Raw genomic sequence first — 13,200 nt, forward strand, 5'->3', positions numbered from 1 at the left:
CTACGCTTTCGGCCGAAGTAGTATAGTGGTTAGTACTCCACGTTGTGGCCGTGGCGACACAACTTCGATTCCTGTCTTGGGCATTGTTTTGGGTGAGAAGGCTTTGTAGGGGACAGTTGAGACCCACATTCTGGGTAGTCTCTACAATACGTAGCAGTAACTATTTTGTATCTTATTTCAACGCTTACGCTTTCGGCCCAAGTAGTATAGTGGTTAGTACTCCACGTTGTGGCCGTGGCGACACAACTTCGATTCCTGTCTTGGGCATTGTTTTGGGTGAGAAGGCTTTGTAGGGGACAGTGAGACCCACATTCTGGGTAGTCTCTACAATACGTAATACCATTTTGTATCTTATTTCAACGCTACGCTTTCGGCCCAAGTAGTATAGTGGTTAGTACTCCACGTTGTGGCCGTGGCGACACAACTTCGATTCCTGTCTTGGGCATTGTTTTGGGTGAGAAGGCTTTGTAGGGGACAGTGAGACCCACATTCTGGGTAGTCTCTGCAATACGTAATACCAATTTGTATCTTATTTCAACGCTACGCTTTCGGCCGAAGTAGTATAGTGGTTAGTACTCCACGTTGTGGCCGTGGCGACACAACTTCGATTCCTGTCTTGGGCATTGTTTTGGGTGAGAAGGCTTTGTAGGGGACAGTTGAGACCCACATTCTGGGTAGTCTCTACAATACGTAGCAGTAACTATTTTGTATCTTATTTCAACGTTACGCTTTCGGCCCAAGTAGTATAGTGGTTAGTACTCCACGTTGTGGCCGTGGCGACACAGGTTCGATTCCTGTCTTGGGCATTGTTTTGGGTGAGAAGGCTTTGTAGGGGACAGTGAGACCCACATTCTGGGTAGTCTCTACAATACGTAATACCAATTTTGTATCTTATTTCAACGCTACGCTTTGGCCAAGTAGTATAGTGGTTAGTACTCCACGTTGTGGCGTGGCGACACAACTTCGATTCCTGTCTTGGGCATTGTTTTGGGTGAGAAGGCTTTGTAGGGGACAGTGAGACCCACATTCTGGGTAGTCTAATACGTAATACCAATTTGTATCTTATTTCAACGTACGCTTTCGGCCCAAGTAGTATAGTGGTTAGTACTCCACGTTGTGGCCGTGGTGACACAACTTCGATTCCCGTCTTGGGCATTGTTTTGGGTGAGAAGGCTTTGTAGGGGACAGTGAGACCCACATTCTGGGTAGTCTTTACAATACGTAATACCAATTTGTATCTTATTTCAAAGTCGTGCTTTCGGCCGAAGTAGTATAGTGGTTAGTACTCCACGTTGTGGCCGTGGCGACACAACTTCGATTCCTGTCTTGGGCATTGTTTTGGGTGAGAAGGCTTTGTAGGGGACTGTGAGACCCACATTCTGGGTAGTCTCTACAATACGTTAATACCAATTTTTATCTTATTTCAACGTTCTACGCTTTCGGCCGCAGTAGTATAGTGGTTAGTACTCCACGTTGTGGGCGTGGCGACACAACTTCGATTCCTGTCTTGGGCATTGTTTTGGGTGAGAAGGCTTTGTAGGGGACAGTTGAGACCCACATTCTGGGTAATCTCGACCAGCCATAGCAGTAACTATTTTGTATCTTATTTCAACGTCACGCTTTCGGCCCAAGTAGTATAGTGGTTAGTACTCCACGTTGTGGCCGTGGCGACACAACTTCGATTCCTGTCTTGGGCATTGTTTTGGGTGAGAAGGCTTTGTAGGGGACAGTTGAGACCCACATTCTGGGTAATCTCTACCATACATAGCAGTAACTATTTTGTATCTTATTTCAACGTACGCTTTCGGCCCAAGTAGTATAGTGGTTAGTACTCCACGTTGTGGCCGTGGCGACACAGGTTCGATTCCTGTCTTGGGCATTGTTTTGGGTGAGAAGGCTTTGTAGGGGACAGTGAGACCCACATTCTGGGTAGTCTCTACAATACGTAATACCAATTTGTATCTTATTTCAACGCTACGCTTTCGGCCCAAGTAGTATAGTGGTTAGTACTCCACGTTGTGGCCGTGGCGACACAACTTCGATTCCTGTCTTGGGCATTGTTTTGGGTGAGAAGGCTTTGTAGGGGACAGTGAGACCCACATTCTGGGTAGTCTCTACAATACGTAATACCAATTTGTATCTTATTTCAACGCTACGCTTTCGGCCCAAGTAGTATAGTGGTTAGTACTCCACGTTGTGGGCGTGGCGACACAACTTCGATTCCTGTCTTGGGCATTGTTTTGGGTGAGAAGGCTTTGTAGGGGACAGTTGAGACCCACATTCTGGGTAGTCTCTTCGCCATAGCAAGTATTGTATCTTATTTCAACGACGCTTTCGGCCAAGTAGTATAGTGGTTAGTACTCCACGTTGTGGGCGTGGCGACACAACTTCGATTCCGTCTTGGGCATTGTTTTGGGTAGAAGGCTTTGTAGGGGACAGTGAGACCCACATTCTGGGTAGTCTCTCAATATTCAAACTATTTTGTGTCTTATTTCAACGCTACGCTTTCGGCGCATGTAGTATAGTGGTTAGTACTCCACGTTGTGGCCGTGGCGACACAACTTCGATTCCTGTCTTGGGCATTGTTTTGGGTGAGAAGGCTTTGTAGGGGACAGTGAGACCCACATTCTGGGTAGTCTCTACAATACGTAGCAGTAACTATTTTGTATCTTATTTCAACGCTAACGCTTTCGGCCAAGTAGTATAGTGGTTAGTACTCCACGTTGTGGCCGTGGCGACACAACTTCGATTCCTGTCTTGGGCATTGTTTTGGGTGAGAAGGCTTTGTAGGGGACAGTTGAGACCCACATTCTGGGTAATCTCGACCAGCCATAGCAGTAACTATTTTGTATCTTATTTCAACGTCACGCTTTCGGCCCAAGTAGTATAGTGGTTAGTACTCCACGTTGTGGGCGTGGCGACACAACTTCGATTCCTGTCTTGGGCATTGTTTTGGGTGAGAAGGCTTTGTAGGGGACAGTGAGACCCACATTCTGGGTAGTCTCTATGCAATACGTAATACCAATTTGTATCTTATTTCAACGTCACGCTTTCGGCCCAAGTAGTATAGTGGTTAGTACTCCACGTTGTGGGCGTGGCGACACAACTTCGATTCCTGTCTTGGGCATTGTTTTGGGTGAGAAGGCTTTGTAGGGGACAGTGAGACCCACATTCTGGGTAGTCTTTACAATACGTAATACCAATTTGTATCTTATTTCAACGTCACGCTTTCGGCCCAAGTAGTATAGTGGTTAGTACTCCACGTTGTGGCCGTGGCGACACAACTTCGATTCCTGTCTTGGGCATTGTTTTGGGTGAGAAGGCTTTGTAGGGGACAGTGAGACCCACATTCTGGGTAGTCTCTGCAATACGTAATACCAATTTGTATCTTATTTCAACGCTACGCTTTCGGCCGAAGTAGTATAGTGGTTAGTACTCCACGTTGTGGGCGTGGCGACACAACTTCGATTCCTGTCTTGGGCATTGTTTTGGGTGAGAAGGCTTTGTAGGGGACAGTTGAGACCCACATTCTGGGTAATCTCGACCAGCCATAGCAGTAACTATTTTGTATCTTATTTCAACGTTACGCTTTCGGCCCAAGTAGTATAGTGGTTAGTACTCCACGTTGTGGCCGTGGCGACACAACTTCGATTCCTGTCTTGGGCATTGTTTTGGGTGAGAAGGCTTTGTAGGGGACAGTGAGACCCACATTCTGGGTAGTCTCTACAATACGTAATACCAATTTGTATCTTATTTCAACGCTACGCTTTCGGCCCAAGTAGTATAGTGGTTAGTACTCCACGTTGTGGCCGTGGCGACACAACTTCGATTCCTGTCTTGGGCATTGTTTTGGGTGAGAAGGCTTTGTAGGGGACAGTGAGACCCACATTCTGGGTAGTCTCTACAATACGCAGTAACAATTTTGTATCTTATTTCAACGCTACGCTTTCGGCCCAAGTAGTATAGTGGTTAGTACTCCACGTTGTGGCCGTGGCGACACAACTTCGATTCCTGTCTTGGGCATTGTTTTGGGTGAGAAGGCTTTGTAGGGGACAGTTGAGACCCACATTCTGGGTAGTCTCTACAATACGTAGCAGTAACTATTTTGTATCTTATTTCAACGTTACGCTTTCGGCCCAAGTAGTATAGTGGTTAGTACTCCACGTTGTGGGCGTGGCGACACAACTTCGATTCCTGTCTTGGGCATTGTTTTGGGTGAGAAGGCTTTGTAGGGGACAGTTGAGACCCACATTCTGGGTAATCTCGACCAGCCATAGCAGTAACTATTTTGTATCTTATTTCAACGTCACGCTTTCGGCCCAAGTAGTATAGTGGTTAGTACTCCACGTTGTGGGCGTGGCGACACAACTTCGATTCCTGTCTTGGGCATTGTTTTGGGTGAGAAGGCTTTGTAGGGGACAGTGAGACCCACATTCTGGGTAGTCTCTGCAATACGTAATACCAATTTGTATCTTATTTCAACGTTACGCTTTCGGCCCAAGTAGTATAGTGGTTAGTACTCCACGTTGTGGCCGTGGCGACACAGGTTCGATTCCTGTCTTGGGCATTGTTTTGGGTGAGAAGGCTTTGTAGGGGACAGTGAGACCCACATTCTGGGTAGTCTCTACAATACGTAATACCAATTTGTATCTTATTTCAACGCTACGCTTTCGGCCCAAGTAGTATAGTGGTTAGTACTCCACGTTGTGGCCGTGGCGACACAACTTCGATTCCTGTCTTGGGCATTGTTTTGGGTGAGAAGGCTTTGTAGGGGACAGTTGAGACCCACATTCTGGGTAATCTCGGCCATCCGTAGCAGTAACTATTTTGTATCTTATTTCAACGTCACGCTTTCGGCCCAAGTAGTATAGTGGTTAGTACTCCACGTTGTGGCCGTGGCGACACAGGTTCGATTCCTGTCTTGGGCATTGTTTTGGGTGAGAAGGCTTTGTAGGGGACAGTGAGACCCACATTCTGGGTAGTCTCTACAATACGTAATACCAGTTTGTATCTTATTTCAACGCTACGCTTTCGGCCGAAGTAGTATAGTGGTTAGTACTCCACGTTGTGGGCGTGGCGACACAACTTCGATTCCTATCTTGGGCATTGTTTTGGGTGAGAAGGCTTTGTAGGGGACAGTGAGACCCACATTCTGGGTAGTCTCTACAATACGTAATACCAATTTGTATCTTATTTCAACGCTACGCTTTCGGCCCAAGTAGTATAGTGGTTAGTACTCCACGTTGTGGCCGTGGCGACACAACTTCGATTCCTGTCTTGGGCATTGTTTTGGGTGAGAAGGCTTTGTAGGGGACAGTTGAGACCCACATTCTGGGTAGTCTCTACAATACGTAGAGTAACAATTTTGTATCTTATTTCAACGCTACGCTTTCGGCCGAAGTAGTATAGTGGTTAGTACTCCACGTTGTGGGCGTGGCGACACAACTTCGATTCCTGTCTTGGGCATTGTTTTGGGTGAGAAGGCTTTGTAGGGGACAGTTGAGACCCACATTCTGGGTAATCTCGACCAGCCATAGCAGTAACTATTTTGTATCTTATTTCAACGTCACGCTTTCGGCCCAAGTAGTATAGTGGTTAGTACTCCACGTTGTGGGCGTGGCGACACAACTTCGATTCCTGTCTTGGGCATTGTTTTGGGTGAGAAGGCTTTGTAGGGGACAGTGAGACCCACATTCTGGGTAGTCTCTACAATACGTAATACCAATTTGTATCTTATTTCAACGCTACGCTTTCGGCCCAAGTAGTATAGTGGTTAGTACTCCACGTTGTGGGCGTGGCGACACAACTTCGATTCCTGTCTTGGGCATTGTTTTGGGTGAGAAGGCTTTGTAGGGGACAGTGAGACCCACATTCTGGGTAGTCTCTTCAATACGTAATACCAATTTGTATCTTATTTCAACGCTACGCTTTCGGCCCAAGTAGTATAGTGGTTAGTACTCCACGTTGTGGCCGTGGCGACACAACTTCGATTCCTGTCTTGGGCATTGTTTTGGGTGAGAAGGCTTTGTAGGGGACAGTTGAGACCCACATTCTGGGTAGTCTCTACCAATACAGTAATACTATTTTGTATCTTATTTCAACGCTTACGCTTTCGGCCCAAGTAGTATAGTGGTTAGTACTCCACGTTGTGGCCGTGGCGACACAACTTCGATTCCTGTCTTGGGCATTGTTTTGGGTGAGAAGGCTTTGTAGGGGACAGTTGAGACCCACATTCTGGGTAATCTCGACCAGCCATAGCAGTAACTATTTTGTATCTTATTTCAACGTTACGCTTTCGGCCGAAGTAGTATAGTGGTTAGTACTCCACGTTGTGGCCGTGGCGACACAGGTTCGATTCCTGTCTTGGGCATTGTTTTGGGTGAGAAGGCTTTGTAGGGGACAGTGAGACCCACATTCTGGAGTGGGGACTGTGAGACCCACATTCTGGGTAGTCTCTACAATACGTAATACCAGTTTGTATCTTATTTCAACGCTACGCTTTCGGCCGAAGTAGTATAGTGGTTAGTACTCCACGTTGTGGCCGTGGCGACACAACTTCGATTCCTGTCTTGGGCATTGTTTTGGGTGAGAAGTCTTTGTAGGGGACAGTTGAGACCCACATTCTGGGTAATCTCGGCCATCCGTAGCAGTAACTATTTTGTGTCTTATTTCAACGCTACGCTTTCGGCGCATGTAGTATAGTGGTTAGTATTCCACGTTGTGGCCGTGGTGACACAACTTCGATTCCCGTCTTGGGCATTGTTTTGGGTGAGAAGGCTTTGTAGGGGACAGTGAGACCCACATTCTGGGTAGTCTCTACAATACGTAATACCAATTTGTATCTTATTTCAAAGTCTACGCTTTCGGCCGAAGTAGTATAGTGGTTAGTACTCCACGTTGTGGCCGTGGCGACACAACTTCGATTCCTGTCTTGGGCATTGTTTTGGGTGAGAAGGCTTTGTAGGGGACAGTGAGACCCACATTCTGGGTAGTCTCTACAATACGTAGATAACCAATTTGTATCTTATTTCAACGCTACGCTTTCGGCCCAAGTAGTATAGTGGTTAGTACTCCACGTTGTGGGCGTGGCGACACAACTTCGATTCCTGTCTTGGGCATTGTTTTGGGTGAGAAGGCTTTGTAGGGGACAGTGAGACCCACATTCTGGGTAGTCTCTACAATACGTAGCAGTAACTCTTTTGTATCTTATTTCAACGCTACGCTTTCGGCCCAAGTAGTATAGTGGTTAGTACTCCACGTTGTGGGCGTGGCGACACAACTTCGATTCCTGTCTTGGGCATTGTTTTGGGTGAGAAGGCTTTGTAGGGGACAGTGAGACCCACATTCTGGGTATACCTCTCAATACGTAATAACCAATTTGTATCTTATTTCAACGTTACGCTTTCGGCCCAAGTAGTATAGTGGTTAGTACTCCACGTTGTGGGCGTGGCGACACAACTTCGATTCCTGTCTTGGGCATTGTTTTGGGTGAGAAGGCTTTGTAGGGGACAGTTGAGACCCACATTCTGGGTAGTCTCTGACCAATAGCAGTAACTACTAATTTGTATCTTATTTCAACGTTACGCTTTCGGCCCAAGTAGTATAGTGGTTAGTACTCCACGTTGTGGCCGTGGCGACACAACTTCGATTCCTGTCTTGGGCATTGTTTTGGGTGAGAAGGCTTTGTAGGGGACAGTGAGACCCACATTCTGGGTAACATTCTGGGTAATCTCGACCAGCCATAGCAGTAACTATTTTGTATCTTATTTCAACGTTACGCTTTCGGCCCAAGTAGTATAGTGGTTAGTACTCCACGTTGTGGGCGTGGCGACACAACTTCGATTCCTGTCTTGGGCATTGTTTTGGGTGAGAAGGCTTTGTAGGGGACAGTGAGACCCACATTCTGGGTAGTCTCTGCCAATACGTAATACCAATTTGTATCTTATTTCAACGCTACGCTTTCGGCCCAAGTAGTATAGTGGTTAGTACTCCACGTTGTGGCCGTGGCGACACAACTTCGATTCCTGTCTTGGGCATTGTTTTGGGTGAGAAGGCTTTGTAGGGGACAGTTGAGACCCACATTCTGGGTAGTCTCTACAATACGTAGCAGTAACTATTTTGTATCTTATTTCAACGTTACGCTTTCGGCCCAAGTAGTATAGTGGTTAGTACTCCACGTTGTGGGCGTGGCGTCACAACTTCGATTCCTGTCTTGGACATTGTTTTGGGTGAGAAGGCTTTGTAGGGGACAGTTGAGACCCACATTCTGGGTAGTCTCTACAATACGTAGCAGTAACTCTTTTGTATCTTATTTCAACGTTACGCTTTCGGCCGAAGTAGTATAGTGGTTAGTACTCCACGTTGTGGGCGTGGCGACACAACTTCGATTCCTGTCTTGGGCATTGTTTTGGGTGAGAAGGCTTTGTAGGGGACAGTGAGACCCACATTCTGGGTAGTCTCTACAATACGTAATACCAATTTGTATCTTATTTCAACGCTACGCTTTCGGCCCAAGTAGTATAGTGGTTAGTACTCCACGTTGTGGGCGTGGCGACACAACTTCGATTCCTGTCTTGGGCATTGTTTTGGGTGAGAAGGCTTTGTAGGGGACAGTTGAGACCCACATTCTGGGTAATCTCGACCATCCGTAGCAGTAACTATTTTGTGTCTTATTTCAACGCTACGCTTTCGGCGCATGTAGTATAGTGGTTAGTACTCCACGTTGTGGGCGTGGCGACACAACTTCGATTCCTGTCTTGGGCATTGTTTTGGGTGAGAAGTCTTTGTAGGGGACAGTTGAGACCCACATTCTGGGTAATCTCGGCCATCCGTAGCAGTAACTATTTTGTATCTTATTTCAAAGTCGTGCTTTCGGCCCAAGTAGTATAGTGGTTAGTACTCCACGTTGTGGGCGTGGCGACACAACTTCGATTCCTGTCTTGGGCATTGTTTTGGGTGAGAAGGCTTTGTAGGGGACAGTGAGACCCACATTCTGGGTAGTCTCTACAATACGTAATACCAATTTGTATCTTATTTCAACGCTACGCTTTCGGCCAAGTAGTATAGTGGTTAGTACTCCACGTTGTGGCGTGGCGACACAACTTCGATTCCGCTTGGGCATTGTTTTGGGGAGAAGGCTTGTAGGGGACAATTAACCCACATTCTGGGTAATCTCACCATAACAGTAACAATTTGTATCTTATTTCAACGCTACGCTTTCGGCCCAAGTAGTATAGTGGTTAGTACTCCACGTTGTGGGCGTGGCGACACAACTTCGATTCCTATCTTGGGCATTGTTTTGGGTGAGAAGGCTTTGTAGGGGACAGTGAGACCCACATTCTGGGTAGTCTCGACCAGCCATACGCAATAACAATTTTGTATCTTATTTCAACGTTACGCTTTCGGCCCAAGTAGTATAGTGGTTAGTACTCCACGTTGTGGCCGTGGCGACACAATTCGATTCCTGCTTGGGCATTGTTTTGGGTGAGAAGGCTTTGTAGGGGACAGTAACCCACATTCTGGGTAGTCTCTCAAAATACCAACTTTGTATCTTATTTCAACGCTACTTTCGGCCCAAGTAGTATAGTGGTTAGTACTCCACGTTGTGGGCGTGGCGACACATCTTCGATTCCTGTCTTGGGCATTGTTTTGGGTGAGAAGGCTTTGTAGGGGACAGTTGAGACCCACATTCTGGGTAATCTCGACCAGCCATAGCAGTAACTATTTTGTATCTTATTTCAACGTTACGCTTTCGGCCCAAGTAGTATAGTGGTTAGTACTCCACGTTGTGGGCGTGGCGTCACAACTTCGATTCCTGTCTTGGACATTGTTTTGGGTGAGAAGGCTTTGTAGGGGACAGTTGAGACCCACATTCTGGGTAGTCTCTACAATACGTAGCAGTAACTCTTTTGTATCTTATTTCAACGTTACGCTTTCGGCCGAAGTAGTATAGTGGTTAGTACTCCACGTTGTGGGCGTGGCGACACAACTTCGATTCCTGTCTTGGGCATTGTTTTGGGTGAGAAGGCTTTGTAGGGGACAGTGAGACCCACATTCTGGGTAGTCTCTGCAATACGTAATACCAATTTGTATCTTATTTCAACGTTACGCTTTCGGCCCAAGTAGTATAGTGGTTAGTACTCCACGTTGTGGCCGTGGCGACACAACTTCGATTCCTGTCTTGGGCATTGTTTTGGGTGAGAAGGCTTTGTAGGGGACAGTGAGACCCACATTCTGGGTAGTCTCTACAATACGTAGCAGTAACTCTTTTGTATCTTATTTCAACGTTACGCTTTCGGCCCAAGTAGTATAGTGGTTAGTACTCCACGTTGTGGGCGTGGCGTCACAACTTCGATTCCTGTCTTGGGCATTGTTTTGGGTGAGAAGGCTTTGTAGGGGACAGTTGAGACCCACATTCTGGGTAGTCTCTACAATACGTAGCAGTAACTATTTTGTATCTTATTTCAACGTCACGCTTTCGGCCCAAGTAGTATAGTGGTTAGTACTCCACGTTGTGGCCGTGGCGACACATCTTCGATTCCCGTCTTGGGCATTGTTTTGGTGAGTTTTGGTGAGAAGGCTTTGTAGGGGACAGTGAGACCCACATTCTGGGTAGTCTCTACAATACGTAGCAGTAACTCTTTTGTATCTTATTTCAACGTTACGCTTTCGGCCGAAGTAGTATAGTGGTTAGTACTCCACGTTGTGGCCGTGGCGACACAACTTCGATTCCTGTCTTGGGCATTGTTTTGGGTGAGAAGGCTTTGTAGGGGACAGTGAGACCCACATTCTGGGTAGTCTCTACAATACGTAATACCAATTTGTATCTTATTTCAACGCTACGCTTTCGGCCCAAGTAGTATAGTGGTTAGTACTCCACGTTGTGGGCGTGGCGACACAACTTCGATTCCTGTCTTGGGCATTGTTTTGGGTGAGAAGGCTTTGTAGGGGACAGTGAGACCCACATTCTGGGTAGTCTCTGCCCAGCATACGCAATAACTATTTTGTATCTTATTTCAACGCTACGCTTTCGGCCCAAGTAGTATAGTGGTTAGTATTCCACGTTGTGGCCGTGGTGACACAACTTCGATTCCCGTCTTGGGCATTGTTTTGGGTGAGAAGGCTTTGTAGGGGACAGTGAGACCCACATTCTGGGTAGTCTTTACAATACGTAATACCAATTTGTATCTTATTTCAACGTCACGCTTTCGGCCCAAGTAGTATAGTGGTTAGTACTCCACGTTGTGGGCGTGGCGACACAACTTCGATTCCTGTCTTGGGCATTGTTTTGGGTGAGAAGGCTTTGTAGGGGACAGTTGAGACCCACATTCTGGGTAGTCTCTACAATACGTAGCAGTAACTATTTTGTATCTTATTTCAACGTTACGCTTTCGGCCCAAGTAGTATAGTGGTTAGTACTCCACGTTGTGGGCGTGGCGACACAACTTCGATTCCTGTCTTGGGCATTGTTTTGGGTGAGAAGGCTTTGTAGGGGACAGTTGAGACCCACATTCTGGGTAGTCTCTACAATACGTAGCAGTAACTCTTTTGTATCTTATTTCAACGTTACGCTTTCGGCCGAAGTAGTATAGTGGTTAGTACTCCACGTTGTGGCCGTGGCGACACAACTTCGATTCCTGTCTTGGGCATTGTTTTGGGTGAGAAGGCTTTGTAGGGGACAGTTGAGACCCACATTCTGGGTAGTCTCTACAATACGTAGCAGTAACTCTTTTGTATCTTATTTCAACGTTACGCTTTCGGCCCAAGTAGTATAGTGGTTAGTACTCCACGTTGTGGCCGTGGCGACACAACTTCGATTCCTGTCTTGGGCATTGTTTTGGGTGAGAAGGCTTTGTAGGGGACAGTTGAGACCCACATTCTGGGTAGTCTCTACAATACGTAGCAGTAACTCTTTTGTATCTTATTTCAACGTTACGCTTTCGGCCGAAGTAGTATAGTGGTTAGTACTCCACGTTGTGGGCGTGGCGACACAACTTCGATTCCTGTCTTGGGCATTGTTTTGGGTGAGAAGGCTTTGTAGGGGACAGTTGAGACCCACATTCTGGGTAGTCTCTACAATACGTAATACCAGTTTGTATCTTATTTCAACGGTACGCTTTCGGCCCAAGTAGTATAGTGGTTAGTACTCCACGTTGTGGGCGTGGCGACACAACTTCGATTCCTGTCTTGGGCATTGTTTTGGGTGAGAAGGCTTTGTAGGGGACAGTGAGACCCACATTCTGGGTAATCTCTACAATACATAGCAGTAACTATTTTGTATCTTATTTCAACGTCACGCTTTCGGCCGAAGTAGTATAGTGGTTAGTACTCCACGTTGTGGGCGTGGCGACACAACTTCGATTCCTGTCTTGGGCATTGTTTTGGGTGAGAAGGCTTTGTAGGGGACAGTGAGACCCACATTCTGGGTAGTCTCTACAATACGTAGCATACCAATTTTGTATCTTATTTCAACGCTACGCTTTCGGCCCAAGTAGTATAGTGGTTAGTACTCCACGTTGTGGGCGTGGCGACACAACTTCGATTCCTGTCTTGGGCATTGTTTTGGGTGAGAAGGCTTTGTAGGGGACAGTGAGACCCACATTCTGGGTAATCTCGACCAGCCATAGCAGTAACTATTTTGTATCTTATTTCAACGTCACGCTTTCGGCCCAAGTAGTATAGTGGTTAGTACTCCACGTTGTGGCCGTGGCGACACAGGTTCGATTCCTGTCTTGGGCATTGTTTTGGGTGAGAAGGCTTTGTAGGGGACAGTGAGACCCACATTCTGGGTAGTCTCTGCAATACGTAATACCAATTTGTATCTTATTTCAACGCTACGCTTTCGGCCCAAGTAGTATAGTGGTTAGTACTCCACGTTGTGGCCGTGGCGACACAACTTCGATTCCTGTCTTGGGCATTGTTTTGGGTGAGAAGGCTTTGTAGGGGACAGTGAGACCCACATTCTGGGTAGTCTCTACAATACGTAATACCAATTTGTATCTTATTTCAACGCTACGCTTTCGGCCCAAGTAGTATAGTGGTTAGTACTCCACGTTGTGGCCGTGGCGACACAACTTCGATTCCTGTCTTGGGCATTGTTTTGGGTGAGAAGGCTTTGTAGGGGACAGTTGAGACCCACATTCTGGGTAGTCTCTTCAATACGTAATACCAATTTGTATCTTATTTCAACGTTACGCTTTC

At 46.7% G+C, this 13,200-nt stretch overlaps 3 protein-coding genes across 4 annotated transcripts; all 3 read right to left on the reverse strand.

Annotated features, from left to right (window-relative positions):
* Positions 1–2,810, reverse strand: RB195_001566 (uncharacterized protein; the record flags this gene model as incomplete). 2 transcript variants are annotated; one of them, XM_064198410.1, is made up of 3 exons in its annotated part: positions 1,615–1,744; positions 1,801–1,936; positions 2,687–2,810. In XM_064198410.1, 3 exons carry the CDS (start codon positions 2,808–2,810, stop codon positions 1,615–1,617), a joined length of 390 nt encoding a protein of 129 aa, XP_064054291.1. The 2 variants fall into 2 exon arrangements, with proteins under 2 accessions (XP_064054290.1, XP_064054291.1); XM_064198409.1 differs by lacking the exons at positions 1,615–1,744; positions 1,801–1,936; positions 2,687–2,810 and adding exons at positions 1–130; positions 189–343.
* Positions 2,811–5,922: 3,112 nt separating this feature from the next.
* On the reverse strand, positions 5,923–6,233 carry RB195_001567 (uncharacterized protein; the record flags this gene model as incomplete). Its single annotated transcript, XM_064198411.1, has 2 exons — positions 5,923–6,052; positions 6,109–6,233. The coding sequence occupies 2 exons, from the start codon at positions 6,231–6,233 to the stop codon at positions 5,923–5,925; spliced, it is 255 nt and encodes an 84-aa protein (XP_064054292.1).
* A 2,624-nt stretch (positions 6,234–8,857) lies between these two features.
* RB195_001568 (uncharacterized protein) lies at positions 8,858–9,121 on the reverse strand (the record flags this gene model as incomplete). Its single annotated transcript, XM_064198412.1, has 1 exon — positions 8,858–9,121. One exon carries the CDS (start codon positions 9,119–9,121, stop codon positions 8,858–8,860), a length of 264 nt encoding a protein of 87 aa, XP_064054293.1.
* Between the last annotated feature and the right edge of the window lie 4,079 nt (positions 9,122–13,200).

The sequence above is a fragment of the Necator americanus genome, chromosome IV (assembly GCF_031761385.1).
Source record: "Necator americanus strain Aroian chromosome IV, whole genome shotgun sequence".
In the NCBI taxonomy this organism is placed as follows: Eukaryota; Metazoa; Nematoda; class Chromadorea; order Rhabditida; family Ancylostomatidae; genus Necator; species Necator americanus.